Source organism: Lepisma saccharinum, chromosome 12 (genome assembly GCF_977018435.1).
Source record: "Lepisma saccharinum chromosome 12, izLepSacc3.1, whole genome shotgun sequence".
Lineage (NCBI taxonomy): Eukaryota > Metazoa > Arthropoda > Insecta > Zygentoma > Lepismatidae > Lepisma > Lepisma saccharinum.
The window spans coordinates 63,483,683-63,507,871 of record NC_139240.1 but is presented as its reverse complement, the minus strand read 5'-3'; the positions used below and the strand labels follow the sequence as shown (position 1 = coordinate 63,507,871).

The following is a 24,189-nucleotide window of genomic DNA, read 5'->3' as shown; positions in this document are numbered from 1 at the left end:
TTCTTGAAGCTCTTATTGGGTCAAGTAAAGTGCACCAACATGGCGATGGACAATTTGCACGGTAATACTCATGGATCCCACTGTACAGTAACTAGTGTTCTTTAAACTAATAACTCGCCAAATAAAAACAGAAAACTGTGCAATTCTTGCGACATATCTGTTTCGATTCTTGTGCAATTATAAGTCCTTGTAATGCATAAAAGATGAGGTGAAAGTCACGAACAGGGTTCAATCAACATATATATATATAATTACTTTTATTTTCCAAAAATCGTCGTCGCTTTGTAATCAAGGGGTCCCGGGTTCGATACCCGGTGGAGGCACATAGTGGTTCGGATCCCACTTTAAACTGTAGGTCCAGTACCGATTAGCCTTACTGTGCATAAAGTGGACTTAAAAAACCAAATCAACCAACCAACCAATCTTTTTCAAAAACATAAGATATTTTGATTAAGGTTTTTCAATAAGTCTCCTTTATTTCAGTTTTTTCCTTCGAAAGTCGAACATTCTAAAGTTTTTCAATATCTCGACGCGGTGGTCTATAAGTCGGCCTCCGTGGCGGAGTCGTTAGCTCAGCACGCTACGACGCCAGGGGTCCCGGGTTCGAATCCCGGTTAGGACATAGATGTTTGTGTTTCTCGGTGGATACTACCGCATAGGGGTAGTAAAAAAAAAGTCGGTAGGGCGTCTGATTTCCACTCCGGAGACCCGGGTTCTATTCCCGTTGTGGGTGTTCTAAGGTCGGAAATTTTCCGGCCTTGTCCCCGCATAAAGCGGTTCTGGGGCTCACCCAGCCTCAAATCAATGGGTACCTAGGGGTAACCCTGAGAGGGATAAAGGCGGACGAGCCTGTTGCTGTTCACATTACCTCCAAAATGGCCGAGATCGAGAATGCACGGAAAACATTACCTTTTACCTTCGACTGCAATTGCTTACTTTCATGATTCTGAGCCCAGGGCCCGAGAATTTTCTTAGCCCAAGAATTCCAGAATGCTAGTGGAGATATAAAAATGGTATAAAAAATTATTAAAATTCGACGAAGAGCAAGGGCTGAATTCTGTGCGATGACTTACGTACATATGTAATGCCTCCCCGATGGCGTAGTGGTAAAGTCGTCGGCTTGTAATCGTGGGGTCCCGGGTTCAATACCCGGTGGAGGCACGTACTGATTCGGATCTCACTTTAAGCTGTAGTATTTGAAAATAAGATCCTTAGGAAAATATTTGGACCTAAAAGGGATGAGGAAACAGGTGAGTGGAGAAGGTTACATAATTTAGAACTACGTAATTTGTATTCATGTCCAGATATTATTAGAATAATTAAATCAAGAAGACTTAGGTGGGCAGGCCATGTGGCACGAATGGGAGAGGAAAGAGGAGTTTATAGGATTCTTGTTGGGAAACCTGATGGTAAGAGGCCTGTAGGAAGGCCAAGACGAAGATGGAGGGACAACGTTGAGATAGACCTAAAGGAAATCGGTAGGGATGGAAAAGAGTATATAGATCTTGCTCAAGATAGGGACAGATGGAAGGCCTGTGTTGCTGCAGCCATGAACCTTCGGGTTTAAGAAGGCTAGAGAGTTAGTTACTTAGTTCTTTAAACTGTATGCCCAGTCCCAATCAGCCTATCTGTTCATAAAAGTGGACTTAAAAACTCACACACATGTAAGTAGACATCTTTTGAAGCAAAGTTTGGTACCCTTACAAATGTCACTGCACAAGTCTCGTAATTGCCTGTAACAATCATCACTCGGTAGATTAAAGTGGCCGGCTCCCTCTCGCGATAGCGATGGTAAACCTTGAAGAGAGGCTTAGATCTGGCAACTGTGGAAACAACTTGCATATCACCACCATCTGCGTAGCTAGTTATCTTTTCTGTCTGTGCCGTAACGATACGTTTAGGGATATTGTCTGCCTTTGATTCGGATTGTGGACTTGGAAACGTTTGAATTCGTACTAAAAAACGGAATTTTTAGCTCCACTAATGTAATAGAAGGTAAGTATTATCTCTATTTCACACACCTGTCCATGGACGTCCGCAGGATTTTTTCCAGGGAGAGGCAAGGATGGTATTTTTTCCAGGGTGGGGGGGGGGGGGCAAACAAGGCACATTTTCCCCAATAATAGTGTTGTTCCCTCAAAAAACATAGCTTAAATTTGAATTTATCATATTCATGCAATAATTTACACATATGATTGTGGCTGAAATCAAATTATATGTGTGAAATATATCATTTTTTGTTTACTTTCATTTACTTCCGAACGCCCATGCACCTGTCATGAATGAAAAGAAGCAAGGTTGTACACCAAACAGCAAAAGTAGTAGTAGGCGAATTGTCCATCATCATTTTCACACAGTCTGTTTTCCACAATGTGATTATCATGAATTGAAATGCAGTACAGTATAAACTTTAATAAGCAGAGAATAACATCTACCTCACATCAACATAATTCCAATTCTCAAAATAACAAAGGATATAGAATAAATAAGAATGAAAACAGTGAAGGGACAATTTCCCTACTATTATCTTTGCCTCTGGATGTATAGTCGGGTGTAAATAGATAACCACGTATATTGTCCATGTCTATGTTTTCTCACATGTATTTAATTGCAGAGAGAGAGATTGGTACAAAGATTGTCAACTGTTTCTTGCTGTTTTGTGAAAGGACCAATGATCTTGATGATAAAACACTGCCAGTGGGTGAACTGAGAAATAGTTATACTCAGTGGTGTATTTACGAATATCCTTCTGGGGCTCAGTTTTGTTTCAGTGCCATGTTCCCCCTTCAACACACTCCACAATTTCGTCGCAGTCGTATCTCATCTCTCATCTTATTTATTTATCTCTCTTCTCTCCCTCTCCAATTCTTTCTTTCTTCTCTCTCTCTCTCCCCTTCTATTCTCCTCTCTCTATATTTCTTTTCTGCTTGTTCTTTCTCTCTCTATCTCCCCCTTTTCTATTCCTTCTCTCTCTCTATTTTTTCTCTCTCTCTCAATTTATTTTCTCCTCTCTCTCTCTCTCTCTATTTATTTTCTCCTCTCAATTTATTTTCTATTTCTTCTCTCTATTTATTTTCTTCTCTCTCTATTTATTTTTCCTCTCTCTATTTATTTTCTCATCTCTCTCTCTCTCTCTCTCTATTTAATTTCTCCTCTCAATTTATTTTCCATTTCTTCTCTATCTTTCCTTCTATTCGCTTTATCTCTATCGCCATTTCATTCTTTCGTTTTCTCTCTTTCTTCTTCTTCGCTCCCTCTTCGTTTCTTTTTCTTCTTCTTCTCTCTCTCTCTCTCTCTATCTCTCTCTCTCTCTCTCTCTCTCTCTCTCTCTCTCTCTCTCTCTCTCTCTCTCTACTAGCTCCCCAATTGTCTTCAAGATGCTGGGTCAGGACACGTCTTGAGAACTCTCACCAGGGATCGAGTTTCGGTACGTTTGTAAGTCCACTATATGCACAGGAAGGCTATAAGGGACTGGAGATGCAGCTTACAGTGGAATCCGAACCACAATGTGTCTCCATCGAACCCGGGACCCCTTGGTTACAAGGCGACGACGTTACCGCTACACCGTCGGGGAGACACCAGAAACTAAATCCTGGACCGTTTGCACAAAAAGCTTGATAGGAGAAATGATGCTCTAGCATAAGTTTCCACTTACATCTGCTGATATTTCACTGCATCTTTCACTTCCCGACCCATAATAGAGAGCAAACTACCACAAATGACGATTGAACGTGGTACTACCTGGTTTTGAGTATTTGCCGGTAGTATTGTCTGGTCGAGCGTTACTCGTTCGTTTGAGTTTGTGTTTGAAGTCCACTTTATGCACAGTAAGACTAATCGGGAGTGGACCTACAGTTCAAAGTGGAATCCGAACCACTATGTGCCTCCACCTAGTATCGCACCCGGGACCCCTTGATTACGTGGCGACGACATTACGTTACTCGTTCGTGATCTCCTGGCGAGCGAGGAGCTTTCAATTCCGCACGCTATCTAGCGTCATCCGTGTGAACTATTGGGCGCTCGAGCGAAAACCTCTCGCTCCAGCACTGTAGCATATTATTATATTAAATATGTTCTTTGTTTATTTATTTCATTCCATGTATGTAATTCTATTTTGTATTTTTATTATTTACATTTGTACACTAAAGAAATACATCCCCTTAGTGTGCCTTCATGGCACGGTGCTATATGCACGGGAACTTTACCTCACCTTACTTTACACTAAACAAATAAAACAAAAACAAAAAACTAAAACAATAAGCGCATACCACTGAATGTACGCGGGTGGAGAAGGGCATCATGAGTAAAAAAAAATCTAGTATATATGCTTTTCGTTAAAAAAAATGTTCAATTTGGATTTGGTCTATTCATTTCTATCACCTTAGTCCCTATCAAATCTAACAGGAGTAACTTTTTTTCAGGTAACTCGCAAATCGTCGTGTAGTGTAACTGGTTCCAAAAGATGTGGTTGGCGTTCACGTCCATCATGTGGGGCATCGGTTTCCTGCTGGCGTTTCTTGTGGTGGGATTTGTTGTTTTCTTCAACTGGAACAGGAACTATTGGAAGAAAAGAGGAGTGTTCTGCATTGAAGCCAACATCATCAAGGGAATTTTGACCGGAAGTAGCTTCATAGGCGGGAAACCGCTGGCTCTGGAACAAATAGACCAATACAAGAAGATCTCCGGACGCAAATACGTAGGATTCATGGAAGGTCCGAAGCCAGGCATCTTGATCTGCGATCCGGAGTTGATCCGGTTGGTACTGGTCAAAGACTTCGAGCACTTTGTCAACAGGAGGAAGGTTGAGTTTCTGGACGAGCAATATTTTGGGAAAATGCTGACCAACATGAGGGGCCAAGAGTGGAGGAACACTCGGTCTGTCGTGTCGCCCGCCTTCACCGGCAACAAGATGAAGATGATGATAGAGCTGATCAAGGAGTGCGGGGAACAGCTCGAGCAGGTGCTGGGTGAATATGCTGATCGGGATGAGGCTTTGGATGTGAGGGATATATTTGGCAGGTGAGGGCATTTAACCATTCTGCATTGCTTGATGTTAGTTTTGTGTAGGATTTTAGCCTTTTAGGTTTGTACATTCCAACAATGATGCTAATACAAGAGTCTCAGTTTCATTTGAGCGACATTATGTATGCATGACTGTATACAGTAAACCCCGACTTACGTAATACGCGACTTACTTAATAACTGTACGTAGCTGTCACAAGACATATTTTTTATTTGAAAAGTGTGATTTCAGTTTGTTTTTATATTATTTTATATATTTTTTCTACTTTTATACAGAGCATTCCCTGACATTCGCTACGAGACTCGGCGGCAAGCGGCCCGGCATCAGCGCTTGTCTTTACCGGTGAACGGGTCCGCGACAGACGCTAGAGACAGCTATTAAAATTACAGTTTTCATATTGTGTACTACCCTTGACTACAGAAGGTGTTGAAAATGATGTCCCTCTGCTGCAACACATTCCTGGCATCTCCGAAGGAAATTGACATTTACACGTGCAAGTTCGTCTACTGTAATTCTCCCGATTTCTCGTACAATACTCTCTTTTAACTCACGGATGGTGTGCGGATTGTCTTTGTATATGTACTTTATTTTTTAGATTTCCCCATTTTTCTTTCCACTTTTATCCACTCTTTTACTCTAAACATTTTTTACAAGATTTAATACAGTGCTCCTATGTGGAACGGGAACACCAGGAAATTTCGTTGCAAAACGTCGTCGCACTTCTCCACAATTCCTCTTTCCGAAGTAACACTCGACAAGATAAATCCTTTGTTGTAATGTAAACTTTTGTGGTGCCATATTAAGCCACAATCTTCAACACACGGTCACGACGCAACACAACTTCCGAGGGAGGATTATACTGGCGTCAGTCTGCAGCGTCAACAGAAAGGGAAAGAGAGCGAAAAAACAGACTGTAGCGTGCGACTGTCGCGGACCCGTTCACCGGGAAAGACAAGCGCTGATGCCGGGCCGCTTGCCGCCGAGTCTCGTAGCGAATGTCAGGGAATGCTCTGTAGTTTACATCCGAGTAAATACTGCTGCATGATGTTTCCTTTATAAAATAATTCTGTATAAATAATATACTTATATATATATATATAATAAATATTGCAGTCTTTTACGAAGTTAAACTTAAGCAATCTACAAATTCGACTTACGACTTGTTCATAAATGGTTTTTATTTTCTGCCTACTCGTTCCTCATTTTTCTCCAAGTCGCACTGGAACAATAATTTCAGTTGCTTTCAAGATATCATGAGGTCGTGCTCCGGAAATTATTTAACGCAAGTTGTATCCTCTGCTCACCTGGAAAGTGGGTGTCACTCTAAAATTATATATTTCACACATTACAATCTCATTTCAGTTACAGTAATTTATGTTGCAGGAACATGACAAGTTCAAGATTTTTTTTCAAATTTCCAAACATGTCATCGCGCTAACATCATGCCAAATTAAGTAAGTCGCTAGTGTTCTTCAGTCTTCAGTATCATTATCATAATATCATAGATGCCTACTAAAATTTGATTGGTATTTGATTTGATGCATGTTTTGTTTATTTCCAACATCGCACCCCTTAAATTTCATTCCGCCCCCCCCCCCCCCAACTCCTTCGGTACCCCTAGATGATTAATCATGGCGACGCCGCTGACGTTCAGTACAAATCATCACTCTCCGATCATTATCAGTTGAAATGTCTTCCTTTTACAGATGCACCATGGACTCTGTAGCTTCTACAGCGTTTGGTATCAAAGGCAACACGCTCAGGAATCCAGATGCGGAGTTCAACAAAATGGCCACCTCGTTGCAGAAGCCCAGCAAATGGCGGTTTGGGATCGTGATAATAGTTTTCACGTTCGTGCCATTCATACTAAAGTGGATCAAGATTAATTTCATCGAACCTAAAGTAATGAGCTTCTTTGTCGGAGCGGTGAAATCAGCAACCAAGTACCGAGAGGAAAACAATGTTAGAAGGAACGATTTCCTTCAGCTCATGATGGACGCCAGGAAAGGAAAACTAGATAAGGACTCCGACGACAAGGACATCTTCGAGAAGGATGCAGAACTGAAGTCTCCTATTACCAAAGACTCGAAGGAAGGTACGTATTGTTTCATGCAACACTATCGCAAGAAGAAAACCGCCTAACAACACCTTTTTATACACAAGGCCTGCGCAAGTGCAAAGCTAAATTAAACGTCATCACTTATAGGCAAGGTGGATTGATTTAGATCACGATTTTTTTTAATCACTGATTCAAATCACTTTAAATAAATAATTTATAAAAGAATGTACATGAGGATTTTGTAGATATCAGATTCGCTTTTGGTGAAAGTCCATTAATCTCGTAATCATTTAATAGTGTTTAATAAATAGGCTCTAAGAAAGGAAATAAAGGAAACAAAATATATGTACTGATGGGGTGAAGCCAGGGGCGCCGACTTGTCAAAATTATTGAGGGGCCTCTGATCACTGAAATAAATAAATGAATGAATGACTCACTCCCTCCCTTTTTTAAAAATAAAAATTACGTCTTTGTATAGCAGTTTTTAAGCAGCTATTATATTCCTCATGCAAATGAAATGTAACATGAAAAACGTTTAGAAAATGTTTCAAAGTCTCCTTATGTCTTTTGTGTCTGCTCATTGTATTTTTTTAGATAACAATTAACATTTTCATTGAAAAGCAGGCTATGTATTTACAGTAAGAGGCCAACCTAACAGTTTATTGCCGGCCTCGGTAGCCGAGCGTGTTGGATGGTCGTCTCAACTCGCTTTGATCCGGAGGTCTCGGGTTCGAATCCCGGCGAGGGCATGGGTGTGTTTTAATGTCCGCAACAGAATTGTAAAGAAACATGTAACAGGTGCAAATAACCTTAGTGTTGACGTACCCATAAAAATAACGAATATTTAACAGTTTTATTTAATTATTTACATAAATGCTAACACAAATCGCAGGAAAGTAGTTTTACTTTTTTGTTCTTGCTACATTATTTTACTTCTTAAATTTAATTTTGCAATTATAAAAAAAAAAAACATAGCACTCGGTGCTCTAGTAATAATGTATTTGATCATAGCCGTTCCCACTTTTGCAATACAGACATTTCATATGCTTTTCTTGCGTGGCTACTTTACTGCAAGCCAGTGTTAAATAAATTCAAAGACTTTAGAATTATTTTCCCCTTATTCTTTGCACTAGAAGAAGAGATTTCGAGGATAACTAAATATCGTACATATCAATATTGCCTGAAAGTCGTGTTTACGACCTCAAATTGTTCAGAATTCACTAAACAACATATTGGTATAATTGTCATATCACCTCGTTATTTAGAAACTCTTTTTAGTAAAAATGCTAACAATACTCATAATTACATACTTCGTATATAGTAATAAGTCATGTGTTTTGCTGTCTCCGGTCATAGACACCCCCCAAAGTTGATGGTTTAGCGGTCTCAGCCCCCCAAAGTTGATGGTCTAGAACATTTCAAATGTGTATTTAAAGTTAAGTTCATGTGATACAATACAGAGTAAACTTTACAAGAGAAGCAAAATAATACATTAGATTCTCTTAAGCAAAATTATTTGAAGGGCTCTGCCCCAACATCATTAACATTGGTGGTGGGGGGGGGGGCTCGAGCCCCCCCAAGCCCCATGAAGTCGGCGCCTATGGGTGATGCTCATACGAAAGAAAATGTTATATGCAAACTGTAAACACGCACAAATTCATCTTGATTTAAACTTCAATAATTTTTATAGGCAAAAATAGAAAACAATTTGTGTAGAAAAATATAGCAAATTCTAATAATGTTAAACCGTAAATAATGTAATTATCATTAAACTGTAAATAAACATGGCACCTAATATTTTGCAAAGTATCATTTAAAAAAAATGTTAAAACACCATTAAGCCTTGTTTCCATGATATGAAAAACTCAATATGCTGACCAAGCAGAAATTTATTTTATTTTAAAACATAAACTAAACGTAACGTTTCAACTTAATAGCAAGGTCTTCTTTAGACTCTGCACCAAGTACAAATGAAACAAGGTACAAAACAGGAAGATATATATACACAAATATTACACCCGTCCAGACGCAAGACTATTAGAAATTTGTTTTCTTGGAACATTCCAGCATCTGGCCTTCCCTTGTCAACTGTACTTTCACCTGACAGGCGATTTAGCTAAACATTTTCTTTCATCTGGAAAGTGGTTGGACTCTTTATCTCACTCTCCTTTTCCTTTCTTCCTTCATTCCTCTTCCTTCTTCTCTCCTCTTTCGCTCTTGTCCTTTCCACTCTTTCTAACACCTTCTTTCATTCTTTGTTTATCTTCAGTCCCCCATTCCAGTTCATTGTGTCTTCTTCACCTTTCTTCTCTATTTCCTTGGCCTCCTTCCATTTTCTCACTAGTACTCTCCTCTCCCTTCCTATCTGCTTAGCCTTATACCACTCTATGTCATGTCCTGTTTCTCTCGTGTGTTTAAATATCGCATTTCTCTCTCTCTTAAGTCGTACATCATCCCTATGTTGTTTTAACCTGTCTCTCAGCCTCTTCTTCGTTTCTCCTATGTACACATTCTGACATTCTTTACACTTCACTTCGTAGATAATCCCTTCCTCTTCTCTGTTTTTCTTTTTCTTGATTGCTTTCTTCGCTATTTTTAAGATGCTTCGCCCTTCCTTCCTGTAAGTTTTAATGCCCGCTTTCCTAAGCACTTTGCATATCTTTTCTGTGGTCTTCCCATACTCCTTATTCCAAACCACTTTCTCTTCCTCTTCTCCCCTGCCACTTTTCTTCCCTCTTCTTTTTATGTCCAGTCTATTCTCCTTCTCGTAGCCATTCTTTTCCAGCTGTTTCCATAGGCTATTTATTTTGCCTTCTTTTTCACATTCTTTCGTGCATATTTTTTTGATTGTGTCCTCCATATTCTTTATAAAATTTATTTTTGTCACCTCACTAACATCACTTCTTTTGTGGCAGAATACCCCTGCTGCACACTTCTTCTGATGCCAAGCGGTTTCAATTTCTTGTCCTCTCTTCCTATTCATCAATATATCTAGGTAGCTTATCTTGTCTTCTTCTTCTATTTCGAGATCCAACAATAACCCTCTTTCTTCATCTTGTATTTCTTTGGCAAATATGTCGAGCTGCCCTTGTTCCAATTGTACTTGGTACAGAGTTTGAAGAAGACCTTACTAGAAGTTTGAAACGTTACGTTTAGTTTATGTTTCAAAATAAAATAAATTTCTGCCTTGGTCAGCATATTGAGTTTTTCTTTAAAAAGTGCAAAAATTCAGCTACAAAGATTAAAAAATATTTTAAGTTGCAATTATAGAGTACATCCAGAATGTTTTATTTTCACTGGAATAGTTTCTATAGAAAACATATATCTATGTATGGTGCCAAAAACCATGCAAACAATTTTAAGCGTCCTTTAAAAAAATTGAAAACGATTTAAATCTAAAAAATGAACAAAAATGATAATTTTTAATAAAAATTATGCTTTTTATCCACCCTGCTTGTAGGTCAAGGATAACAACAGCATCTCATCATTACAATCCAGTAACCCCATAGAATATGTTCATCGTTCTTAATAGAGTATATACAGGGTGTCCACAAATTATATTTACAATTTCAAATCTAAATAACTAAATAATGGAACGAGGTATCTCAGTTCTGTTGCCTTAATGTAAAAGAGAAACTCTCAAAGTTTTGTTTACTGTTTTTTCAGGTACATTGAGTAAGTAGGGAAGATGTGAGGTCACATTTCCACAAAATGACTACTCCACAGGAGAAGGCACAGTGTGTTTCCTTTTCTCATAAATGATTGAATAGGCATAACTGTCGAATTTGGGGGGGGGGGGGTTGAAAAGCCTCACGAGGTTCGAGAAATCGACCGCCAAAGCCCAAAGGTTCATGTGTGGTGTGGTCTTATGCACAATCAAATCATTGGCCCGTTTTTTATATCCTACGGGCAACAAGGGGGCCACACATAGAGATGCATTGAGGTTGTAAAATAAACTTTGAGAGTTTCTCTTTTAAATAAGGAAACAGAACTAAGATACCTCGTTCCATTATTTAGTTATTTAGATTTGAAATTGTAAAGATAATTTGTGGACATCCTGTATTTTCAACATAATACTTACAGTCACTTACTTCAGTTAGTACTGACTTAAGCTTGACACTCACTGAGACACGGAGAAACGCGGCAACAGAAAGCAACAGAACTTCTGTTGTCTGCTTCTATTGAAACCAAATGGTGTAACGCCCACTACAGGGAAACGCGCGGAACCGAAGCGGGAATTTCCGTGCCAGAAGGCTGCAGGTTATCTCAACGCGTTTGTTGCGTTCTGCTGCCGCGTCTCAGTGGGCGTCAAGCTTTAGGTGGCAATGGAATTGTGGATAAGACTGTTAGAAAACCAAATGTATTGTCTATTGTCAAGATTTAGAATAAACAAAACAGAGAGTACAAAACGAACTTTACAGATTCACCGAAATCCATAACCCGAAAGCACTTTCCATTTACTTCAAAACTTTTGTGTCCCCCATTCTAGAATACTGTTCACCCATCTGGAACATGGCTGCCCCTTCTCATACCTCCAAGATCGAGAGTGTTCTCAACTTTTTCCTCTCCATCGTTCGATATAGAGTGCCGGCCCTGAGACACCTACCTAAGAGAGATCTGCTTGTAAACTTAAACATAAATACTTCAAAATCACGTAGATACGTTGCAGATATGAAATTACTACATAAGATCATTAATGGAAACCTAAGATGTAGCATCCCACTCCACGAACTCTCCCTCAGAGTGCCCAGACATAAAACACGGAGCAAGGAGACTTTCCACACTGCAACTCCCAGACTATCACTCATACAACGTTCATTATACCATAGGCTACCGAACCAATTCAATATCATCTCAAACCAAGTAGATATTTTCAGTTCATATTCGTCTTTTATCACCAACTTAGAAAAAAATTGTACATAATTAATGAATTGTGAAAGTAATATGTTTACCTTGGTACTGTCTTGGCTTGCTTATGTTTATGTTTTGTTTATTTCATTTTATCTTGTTTCGTGTGTTCTTTTTAACACTAGGGTACTGTTTTACTGTTGTGTCTTCTGCTGTACTGGAAATTTCAATAAATAAATTAATAAATACAGATGAATGGAAAACCTTGTAACCATCCCATTGAATTGATATGAGTCGTTACTGTAGTATACGTGTGAGACAAATGGCTCGAACGCCTCTCGAAATACAGTTCCACACTATCCCAGTAGTCTCTGGAGCAAGCGAACGAAAACAACTCCTCTGCGCAAGTAGTGACTCGAGAGAGCTCGACCAATGAACGCGTGAGAGAATTGATTGCATGGAGGGGAAAACGCGACTGTAAATACTGCTCCGCCCACTCGCTTCCTCCCCTTCTCTATCGTCTTGCTTGCTCCACAATTCCCGAGACAGAGCATGCACGCACACGACTGGTGCTAACCAATCACGTCCTTTCCTTGCAGTTCTGTCAGACGACGCCGTCCTGATTGGCCAGAGTCTGCTGTTCCTGGTGGCGGGTTTCGACCCCGTGGCACTCCTGCTCTCCTACGCCACCTACGAACTCGCCCTCCAGCCCGAAATCCAAGAACGTCTCAGAGACGAAATCCGAGAGGTGTGCGAAAAGCATGGCGGGAAGTGCACCTACGAAGGGCTGCAGGAAATGCGTTACCTGGATATGGTCATTCAAGGTATGTGCATTCTACTTTATAAGACTTAATTTCTTTTTTCTTTCGATACCTTTTCCTGCTCCCCAAAAAATAGGCAATACTTAGGCGGGAGAGTTCAATGAACTAGAGTTGACGAGCTGTATCTTTGCGGGTGAAACCTGCCCAAGCCCGGCTGTGCAGTAGCAAGGGGGAGGAGCTACCGGCTGCGCGTCATTATCCTTGCGTTCTGTCCTTGCTGTCGACCACCCAAAGGGCAAATAGGTGGCAAGTGCATAAACGTATCTCTCTCACACTCTGCGCGGAGTAGCCAAGGCCACCCGCAAAGATGCAGCTCGTTAACGCTAATAGATCTCTAACTACGTACTGGTAAGGGTTAGGCTGGAGTTGGTCTGTGAGGAGAGTAGCGAGTAGTTTCCAGTTTTGACTTTGTCTACAGGGCTCTCTTATTATTGTAGGCTACCGAGGCTCCGGCGACTTGGTTAATTTTTTATCGCAGATACTAATCTCTTATACAGGGTGGTCCAAAAGTATGGAGACATCCGAATAAAAGTTTTTTGTCCCCAAGTTTTATCGCAGATACGAATCAATTATACAGGGTGGTCCAAAAGTATAGAGACATCCGAATAAAAGTTTTTTTTGTTCCTAAGTTTTATCGCAGATACGAATCTATTATACAGGGTGATCTAAAAGTATGGATACAGCCGAATAAAAGTTTTTTTTGTCCCCAAGTTTTATTGCAGATACGAATCTATTATACAGGGTAGTCCAAAAGTATGGAGACTCCTGAATAAAAGTTAGATGACATACTGTTCGGCAAAACTAACACTGTAGGTTTGTAATAGGGGTGGGGTGAAATGTTGTAGGGCATATGACGATGACGGTCACCATCTTAAATTCAACTTCAAGATTTCAAATGGAAACTATAGCTTGTGACACCCTAAGTTAGGGAGCAAAATTAATATATGTGTAATAAAATAATAGCATAGGATAAAAACCATTTTCTATTTTAAATCTACGCTGTTCGGCAAATGCACTTAGCTAGGTCAAAAAATACAATTTTACAGCAAACGGTTATTGTTTATTATTTTATTAGCAAACATTACAGACATGATATATGTGTTTGATCATCACTGTTTAGAATCTTTACACAAACCCGGCTGAATGCTATTTTGTCGTATGTCCACTTTTCTAGTTGGAAATAAGTTGATGACGTTATCATGTTTCGTACATGTTAATGCATCAGTTCCGAAGTGACGTATATCTTGATGTCAAGTAGTGTGAATTATCAACAATAATAACTTGTTTGCTCAAATCTTGTAGTGTATTCAAAATCCACGTCAAACTTCAATCAGCTCTCACGAAAATTTAGTGTAGATGGACATGTGACAACATACAGGGTGTTTCACTCGCTCTCGACCCCTGGTTTTCTATTATAAAGTCAAACTATTGGACATAATGTAATGAAATTTGCTACGGACATACCTTGGTGTATGAGAAGCATGGTGACGTCACAGCGAGTGTTAGAAGTGGTCGCCATTAACATCAATGCCTGCCTACACAGACACAGAAGGTAGCCACCAACAAATCAGGAGTCACAACGCCAATATCCTTCCGAATGCTGCCTTCCATTCCATAATAGTCCAGGGTGCGAAATCATTGAAAACTGGTGGGGGGAGATAGTTTTTCATCTACAAACCCTCTCCCCCACAAACATATGTGTAAATTATATGATATATATATTTGTAATGTTATTAAAAGTAAAAATAAATAACTCAATTAAAAATATATTATTATTATTATTATTACTATTATTATTAATTACATAAAGGAAATCAATTTGTTACATTTATACATATCAGATATTGCAATGCAGCTAACTAATTCCTTTAGTAACTGGTTAAAGATGTTAATAAATTATGAAATAGTTCAGGTAGTTTTATTATGTGTAAGTTTTTGTTTAGTGTGTGCATTATGTTAATATAAATCAATTAAATTTCATAGTTATTATTTTCTTGTATTCTTGTTTTACTTTTATTGTGCGTATTGATGTAGATTTGTTAATGATCCCTTGAGAGCAGGGGCGGCCGCTCATAAGGACGATACGGACGCCACACTGCCGTGTGTAATCACAAGTGAACAAACATTACTTTAACATTTATATATTATCTTTTACATTGTCTGAATTGCAAATATTCCGTTGCTTTTAGATCGTTGGTTAGTCGGTTCTGTATTCATTCTTCCGCGACAATTGCGAAGTTTGCACGCCATCGTGCGGGGGAATATGGAACTTCGAGAGAAATCTGGCGGGGCGCCGTCCTCCCACCTTACGAGATGTAGAGCATTCTCAGGCGCGGCCGCGAGGGGTAAGAGGCGAGGGAACTGGCGGAATAACGCGCGGGATCTGTGGCTGGGAGAACGGAGGGTTTATCGTCCGAAACCAACCCCCTAGGCGAAACTGGCCCTCTCTCCGGAGAACGGTAAACAATGAAGAGTTGCCGGAAGCAATGAAGTTAACACAAGAAGGAAAATTACCAACCGTCGAAAGAAATCATTCTGTATTCCATAGAGCAATATATAATGCAATTTCCAATGAGGAAAGAAAATATCGGTAACTGAAAAAGTACAGACAGGTACTTGATGTCGCTTTCTGCTACTTTTCGGTAATCACTACGAAAAATTATAGCCTTTTCATCAATTAACCTGGAAGGGCTCTCACAAAGAACACCCATGTCCAGGCCGGGATTCGAACCCAGGATCCATGGTTTTGCAATGCTGTATGCTAGCCACGGAAGTCGCCTACAGCTTCGTGTTTCTCACAAAATTAGATTTAATTACATGTTTTGATTAGCACGTTTTGAAAAAACCCTCATAGTGTGACAAAGTTTCACAATTTCTTTTCAAGCCGGCTGTTAAATAAATTAGAAACTAGTCATCTAAACTCACCAACAGCCGCTACAGGAACCTGTGTACTACGAATTTCTGAAAATTTGGCAAAATTGTCTGGCAACCCTGAGGCAATAAAATGAATGCATGGGTAGACGATAGCATTGACACTTGTTGCAAAGAGAATACTCGATTCTCTTTGCTTGTTGTTTCTTCGTTTTCCATGGAAAAGTGAAGCTTTTTCGGTAGTGTGCTGTAGTTGTGCGTTTGTTGCGATGGGCTATGTGGAGAACTTGTTGGTGCGAAGTTTTTCTACCAGAAGTCTGGATGAATAAAATAAACATAAAAAACCTAGGCCGGCCTAGACCGAATTTGAATCTAGAACAAGCATGTCGGAAGAAGATTTCCGGTAAGTTTGAAGTTTTTACTGTAGAGCTTGAGCTTCTGGTAACGCAGATATCACCTTTCCAGTGAGATATTTACTTTGCTGCCCTATTTCATATATTAATTAGTCATGTTGGACAGGAAACGTTTTGTGTGTAACATTTTTACTAGTAATTTTCACGTTCAATGCACATAAATATTCGTCATTGTGCTTATCAATTTTCCCCTCTGTTAAGTTAAAAAACAAACAACTAAATCTGTTAGAACTCTATTTCTTCTTCCATCTCTCGTAAGCTTCGCATTACTGTTAAATAATTATTAATTTATCATAATATGTGCAAACGTGCAAAACATGATATTCGGTAAAGACGAATAGCTATATCAATTTCTTATCATGTTGGCTGTTATATACGAAATTAATGAATTAAACTCACATTACAAGTAGAGCAAATTTGTGAGCTGTTGCCCCTCCACTTTGGTTCACCACGTGCCGCCACTGCTTGAGAGAGAATGCATTCGTTACTCACAACTACACTTATTTGTGTGTGTTTTCGATATTATTCTTAGTAAAGTATATTTGAAATCAAAAGTAATTGCTTATATTTTGTTTGTTATAACAAAAACTCATTTCCGGAAATTTTTGGTGGGGGAGGATTTTTGAGGCCAAGATGGTTGATGGGAGGGAAATCCCCCCCCCCCAGGATTTCAAAGCCTGCTTTATGGACTCCATTTTGCAGTACGTGCGAACGATAAACACACGCTGTTCCACAGAGTACCGACTTATAACTGTACTGCTTTGTTACTGTATAAACACTGATTAAGCACGAACTTTCAACTGAACCCAAACAAACACGAACTACCATCAGGTGCGTCACAACAGCAGGGACAAGAACTCAGACTGAAAGCACCCGTACGATTGGCATAGAACGGCAGAATTGCCAAACGTGCGCAATTGCCAGACGTGCGCCCATGCTCACGCAAGGACTAGAGAGAGACGGTCGCGCCATCTCCAATGGCGTCACCATGCTTCTCATACGCCAATGTATGTCTGTAGCAAATTTCATTACATTATGACCAATAGTTTTGATTTTTATAAGCGAAAATCATGGGCTGAGAGCAAGTGAAACACCCTTTAGTAGCAGCCGGCGACATGCCTAATATCAGTGCTCGAAAAATTTTCTTCAAAGCTAGGCGCCAGGAAACCACCTATAAGCAATTGTGCATACTACAGTACGTTTCAAAAGTCGCGCAATCTAAACTTTGAAAATGTATATCATGAAAATCGCTTTTTCTGTTCTAAACTAATCCTGTAGGCTATTACTGGGTTCATAAATTTATGTTAGCCTTTAACTAAATAAAAACAATTACATTATTTTAAAAAAAAAAACATTGTTAATTTGCTGAAAACATCTGAGAACTGATTTTCAACAAAAAATACCAACTCTTAAACAATTTGTGTGATCATATGTTGGTGTTTGACTGATTTTAAAACAGTTGCTTTGTGAGGTACAGCAGAAGCAGGGGATTTTTATTGGAAAACCTCTTGCACATGAGTCTAAGAATGAGTAGTAAAATACTCTTCAGCAATGCACACGCACTGCTCTCCAATGAATATGCCATGCTGAATCAATTTTTAAAAACAGGCACAGTAGCGGCGAAAGTGAGCGAAGAGAATTCAATGTAACCAGAGGCAGTCTAGGATTCTCTGAAGAGTTCAATTTCGGCACAAAATCTTGATTTACGATTTTTCACGTAAATATATAGCCAAAGACACATGTTGCATGCGACTGTTGGCAATATTTCGACCTGATAGTGTTGCCATATACGGAGATATGTCCAAAAATGGCACTTTTCACTTACCCATAAAATCGCCAGTCAAAAAATTCATCAAATGTTGCACATGACCAATATTGGTCGCAAATGACAGACTGACATGGTATCAGTCATCAAATGTCTAATTATGACCCTTTGATAATTTCTTACAAATTTTTCTTAATCAGAAGTTCATTTCTGGAAAAATTTGAATATTGCTTTCCGTCAGTTATTAATTTATATAATTTTCTGTACGGAGTGAACTGATAATTTTAGGCGTTGAAAAATATCTCAATGGATGAGGCTTTATAATGCAGAAAACCCGGTGTAAATATCTCTTACGGTTTTCATTATATACCTTTCCAAAGTTTGGGTTGTGCGACTTTTGAAACACTCCGTATAAGGTGCTGAGCATCACGGTATTCAAAACATCGCTAAATTATTTGAGAAAGCAGGAAATGGGGTGTCGGGAGACAAAGGGTAAGAAATTGTTACTGACTCTATGGAATGTTAACAACGTTGATAAAAAATAATAATTTGCTAACTTACGATGTACTGCAAATAGAATCATCAAAATTTCGTACATATTACAGCAAAAGATCACAGTCGCCAGGCTGAAATCTTTAGTCGCCATGGCGACCTGGCGACCGGGATTTTTCGAGCCCTGCCTAACATACTCATAATATTTTTCTTTAATTGATTCAGTGTGACGTCAACAAAAGCAACAGTTTGTCACTTACAGGCACGTATCTAGAGGGGGGCTTAGGGGGCTCGAGCCCCCCCGAAAGTTTTAGGTTTACACTAGATAAAATGAGGTTTTTGGTTTCTTGTGGTGTGAAATAAAAAAATGTGACAATAATTTAAGGAGAGAAATAATTATCGAGGCAAGACGGAGAATGTTCCGTAACCCTGTTATTAATAATAGCACGTATCCAAGATGGGGCACAGGGGGCTCGACCCTTTCCCCAGGAAATTTTTCAGTTTACTTAGATAAAATTAGGTTTTTTGCTTCTTGAATAATGTGAAAATAATAATTTAAGGAGAGAAATAATTATCGAGGCAAGACTGAGAATGTTTTATACCCCTATTATTGTTAATAGCACGTATTCAAGGTGGGGATGAGGTGGATCGAGCTTCCCCCCCTTAGAATTTTTTCAATTTACACTAGATAAAATTAATTTCTGGCATCTTGAATAATGTGAAGATAATAAATTTATAAATCTGAGAGAAATAATTATCGAGACAAGACGGAGAGTGTTCTATAACCCTATTATTGTTAATAGCACGTATCCAAGGTGGGAATCAGGAGGCTCGAGCCCCCTTCAAGAAATGTTTCTGTTTACACTAGATAAAATTAGGATTTTGGCTTCTTGAATAATGTGATGATAATTTGGGAGAAATAATTATCGAGACAAGACGGAGAATATTTAATAACCCTGTTATTGTTAATAGCACGTATCCAAGGTGGGGTTGAGGTGGCTCGATCCCCCCCCCCCAGGATTTATTTTTATTTTTCACTAGATAAAATTAGGTTTTTGGCTTATTGAATAATGTGACGATGATTTAAGGGATATACAATTATCGAGGCAAGACGGAGAATGTTCTATAACCCTGTTGTTGATAATATTGCACGTAAACGTTTCTTGCGCTTTCTGTGTTGTCGCAGCGCACTTGAGCACTATGTAGAGACTTGTTAGCATTTGGAAGCTGAACAACAAAGGTAGCGCCTCACGTAGGGCGATTCGTTGTAATTTCTAATCTCTGGAAGGCGGGAGAGGGTACGTTCTTGAATGAGAGAAGGAGTCAACTACTGGCAATATTAACGAATCCTTTTATCTGCGGAACGTTCTAGAACATAACGAGGATATAAATACGCGGATTCAATTTTTCGGTTCATCTCTACAAAGAATCGGTTAATGAGATTTCAGAGGTAAGTGTGACAATTCATACAGTCGATTAGTGATCAGTCAGCGTCCTCTGGTTGCTTTATAAGATATAGTGATTCGAAAATGAAGACATTGACGACAGTAGAACTTCCGGGGCCTCAATGTAGTGCTAGTTTGTGTCGAGGGCCGAAGAGGTCAAGGTGAATATTTCAGCAGTACCGGATATTGGAGTGGTTTATTAAAACAGAAATAAGCTGCATAGATCAACTGAAAATCAAATTTTTAAGTGATGATTTAGTTTTGCCAGAACTAAATTTCGTATATGCAGTCCGAGAATTTCATGGTATAAAAAAATACTTTTGTTTAAGCCTACTGGGTTCGAAACACATTCAAACACTTAACTACCATAAAGAGACAGCCGAAAATTTTATGAATGTCGAGAAGAGAAAGCAAGAAGATGTTGCATATGTAGACATTTTAGGCGGAAATTGCAGGCTCTACCAGGACCCGAATCCGGGCTCTACCAACTGAGCCACCTAGCCATCCTTCACGTCAACCGATTTTTCGTTAAAATGTCTACATAGTACATGTCCTGTGTATATCAAATCGTAAGGTGTTGCCTGTATAGTGAACAAGCACAGAAAATATAGGAGAGAGAAACCCACCGGTTGAGGAGAATTTTTTTCTTCTGTGGTCAACAAGAGCTACTACTTCGAGGTGACAATGACAGTGGCCTAATAAGAGAGATTTCACACCGTGTCGCCTGAGGATTTCACAAGTCGAAATTAGGTTTGTGCGGCCTTTTGTGTCGCTACGGTGTGAAACGTTGCCTGTCGATTGGCCCATTCCAATCGACATGTATCGCGTGTCCCTTCGGTCTGAAACCTTCCTAAGTCTTGAAAATCCAAGTCACAAGGATGGAAAATTAGGGCCTTGTTAAGGTTAGGTGTGAAGGCAGGCAGACGACAGCACCCTAAAGGATCATATCCAAACCTGCAGGAAGAACGCATCTTACTTCAATCTCCAATACGGAATGATAAACACTTCTGGTGAGTTGATTTTAAAAAAATGTGTCCGAGATAAAGAGTGGCGTGCCCAGGATTTTCAGAAGGGAGAGGGGTTACGCATACTATTTTTGGTGGTCAGTCCTGATTTTGCCATTTTTTCCCTGTCTTTGACGTTCTTTTTTTTTAAAAAAAAAATGAATACTGGATCAAATGGGGTTATGACCTCACCAACCCTCCCTTGGTCACGTCACTGGAGATAAATGAATAAGCATTTGATCATACTGGGAGACGAAACATTAGATGTGTTGGGAACGGAAGGGTTTTCATTGTGCATTAATTGTTTCGTGATCCAGCTGTATTCGAGAAGACTTCCTTTGTTTCGTGCCGATATATGACAAGACAGCGGAAGCTGTGACAGGCATTTTTGAACACTTGTGAGTGCTAAGGCCTGAATCTGAACAATTTGGTGGGTTTCGGCTTTTTATAAGAGCTGCAAACATGGGAGGACAAGACACGTTAGTGGTGTTCAGGCTCGAATCAGAGAGAAATATTCAAGAGCTGTCTGCGTCCAGTTCGCAGCCCACAATTTGAATCTCGTGTTGTCGAGTGGATTGTCCATCCCGTGCATGTGTAACAGCTTCGTAAAAACACTCAAAGACACCATAGATGTTTTTATGCCTGATGAGAAGAAATGGACAGACACACATACTGAGATGGTTCCGCACACAATGTTAATGCATGGAAACAGAGGAGTCGAGTGGTAAAAAATGTTCCGATTTCACGTTCTGATTAAAATGACAGCCTTACAGTGGCGACGATTTAAGGAATAGTTGCTCCCCATTTTTTTTGCCTCTTAATGTTAAGCCTTGTCTACCAAGAGACAGTAAACTTTCCTTGCACCGCCCTCCGCTCCCCCCCCCCCCCTGTTTTGGAACCCAATTGCCACCACTGGTCTTAAACATACAATTGTGAGGATCTTACTACACCCCTTAAAAAATTGTGTTGAGCCCCCCCGAAAGGAATTCCTGGATACGTGCCTGCACTTATGTGCCTCTTCCCGAAGACCTTAGAAATATTAATATTATAATGTATTTATCAAGAACTATGCTGTATCTTGTATTGAGAAATAATTATATATTTTTCACATTTGGCAGAAACGCTTAGAAAATATCCAGCAGCCGTTCGTGGCGAAAGAGAGTGCAATGAGGATTGGCAAATCCCAGGCACTAACGTCACAATAGAGAAGGGGACGCTTGTGGCGTTTCCCATCATAGGTCTTCACTACGACCCCAAGTATTATCCTGATCCCGAGAAATTTGATCCTGATCGATTTCTTCCGGAAACCAAGGCAACGAGGTCACCATATGTGCATCTTCCGTTTGGGAGTGGACCAAGGAACTGTGTTGGTATGTTATGTATGGTATTTAAGTTATGTAGTTCTATACACTGAGCGTTTATATACTTTCATTGGCAAATTAATAGGTAGGCTTGCCTTAAGTGCTACAGCACTATGGAATTGTTTGAATTGTTGTATTTAAGTCCATTTTGTGCACAGATGGGCTGATCGGTACTGGACCTACAGTTTGAAGTGGGATCCGAACCACTGTGCATTGTCTCCACCGGTAGAACACTATGGAGGTGACAGTAATGTACGAGATGTAATATAGGTACAGCTACCACATTTCCATAACGTACGTTTTTTCAGTTCATCCAAATTTTATAATATAAATAAATAACCCGTGGGGCAACAGCCCGTGACTGCCGCCCTCACTCTCACCAGTTGGAAATATGGCGCTTAAAATTACTTTTTTTCCTAATCAGAGCCGTCGGGAGACCGGTCGAAGAAACGGATTTTGTTGAAATTTGATATAAGGGCTATGGAGAACATGAGGAAGCGAATGCTGACGAAAAAAAAAATAGTTCAAAATTTCACCACCAGGTGGAAATGCGGTGCTTAGAATTATGTTTTCCCTACTCAGAGCCCGGTCGAAGCAACGATTTGATCTTAAACTTGGTATAGACGCCATGGAGATCATGTGGAAGCGAATGCTGATGAAAAAAATAGTTCAAAATTTCGCCACCAGGTTGAAATGTGGAGCTGAAGTAACAACAATCAGTAATTTGGGTTTATGTCGGTACAGCAGCGTTCAGTATGCGCCCCGTCAACGTGAATGACCCTTTGGAAGCGTAAGGCAGTGTCATCAATGGTCGCACAAAGCGTTTCCCGTGATGTTGTTCACTGTTCACCACATTTCAACCCCACATTTGCACCTGGTGGTGAAAATTTGAACAAATTTGTTTTCGACAGCATTCGCTTCCCCATGGTCTCTGTATCCTCTGCACCACGTTTCACCGCAATCCGTTGCTTCGAATGGTTTTCAGAGGGCTCTGAGCAGGAGGAATTTAATTATAAGCGCCACATTACCCCTTGTGATGAAACTTTGAACTTTTTTGTCAGCATTTGCTTCCCAATGGTCTCCATAGCATCTATATCAAGTTTCAACGCAATCCGTTTATTCGACCAGGCTTCCGACGGCTCTGAATAGGAAAAATTTAATTTTAAGCGCCATATTTCCGCCTGGTGGTGAAATTTTGAACATTTTTTTCCGTCAGCATTCGCTTCCCCATGGTCTCTGTATCATCTGTAACACGTTTCTAAACTATTAGAACAAATTGATAACTCTTTGGCTCTAACAATCTTTTTTTCTTCTTTTTCCTCAGGAATGCGATTCGCCCTTTTGGAAGCGAAAGTCGTTCTTATCCACGCACTGCGAAATCTGGAATTTGTCCCATGCGAAAAGACTCCGATTCCACTGGTTTTTGAAAAATATATTGGCAACATGTCGGTGAAGGGGGGCACGTGGTTAAAGGCTAAACGATACGTTTCCCGATGAGCTAGACGTATGGGTTCTTTCGAAAGGCTGTTCGAGACAGTTACGTAATCAAGTTCAAAAGGCATTGGCGACCTTGAGTGGTTTACATTACTGTCAAAATATCAGTGAACAGGCGTTTAAATAGGTGAAGAATATGTGAATTATCTACATGCTGGTGCTCGGACTGGTTACTCATTGTAATTCAAACAACCTAGCAGATGTTAGTGGGATTCTGTTTCAGCACCTCGTGATATAAATGCATCTCTATCTGTGGTTAACGTTTCAGCAGAGGCAACTTACATAAACAGTGTGCTTTAAAAGTACTGCAGGATTCTAAAAACCTATAACTTTTAAAGTAATATGTTTATTAGGCCTACATCGAAATATTTTTTATTACACAGAGGAAACTTTAAAAGTAATGCTTCATGTGGTTTGGTTCATCCCCAGCTGAGCACTATTGACGTCCAAACAATGTTGCAATCTTCGTTTGAATCCTAGAATTGCGTTCTGACGGTTCTCGTCCGGAATGTTGTGAATCACGTCACGTATCTTGAAGTTCAGGTCAAGATCTGTCGGTATCTGTGCATACACCTGTGTCTTGACGTTGTTTG

General features: G+C 39.7%; 1 protein-coding gene across 1 annotated transcript in view; it reads left to right on the top strand.

Annotated features, from left to right (window-relative positions):
* The first annotated feature begins 1,869 nt into the window (after window positions 1–1,869).
* The window catches only part of LOC145996360 (uncharacterized), a 56,967-nt gene continuing 34,647 nt past the window's right edge, over window positions 1,870–24,189 (top strand). The window contains exons 1-6 of the mRNA XM_083132791.1: window positions 1,870–1,995; window positions 4,422–5,019; window positions 6,730–7,118; window positions 12,530–12,754; window positions 21,860–22,111; window positions 23,427–23,587. Coding sequence (XP_082988917.1) covers window positions 4,463–5,019; window positions 6,730–7,118; window positions 12,530–12,754; window positions 21,860–22,111; window positions 23,427–23,587 — 1,584 coding nt within the window. The 5' untranslated portion in view covers window positions 1,870–1,995; window positions 4,422–4,462. The remainder of the gene's footprint in view (window positions 1,996–4,421; window positions 5,020–6,729; window positions 7,119–12,529; window positions 12,755–21,859; window positions 22,112–23,426; window positions 23,588–24,189) is intronic.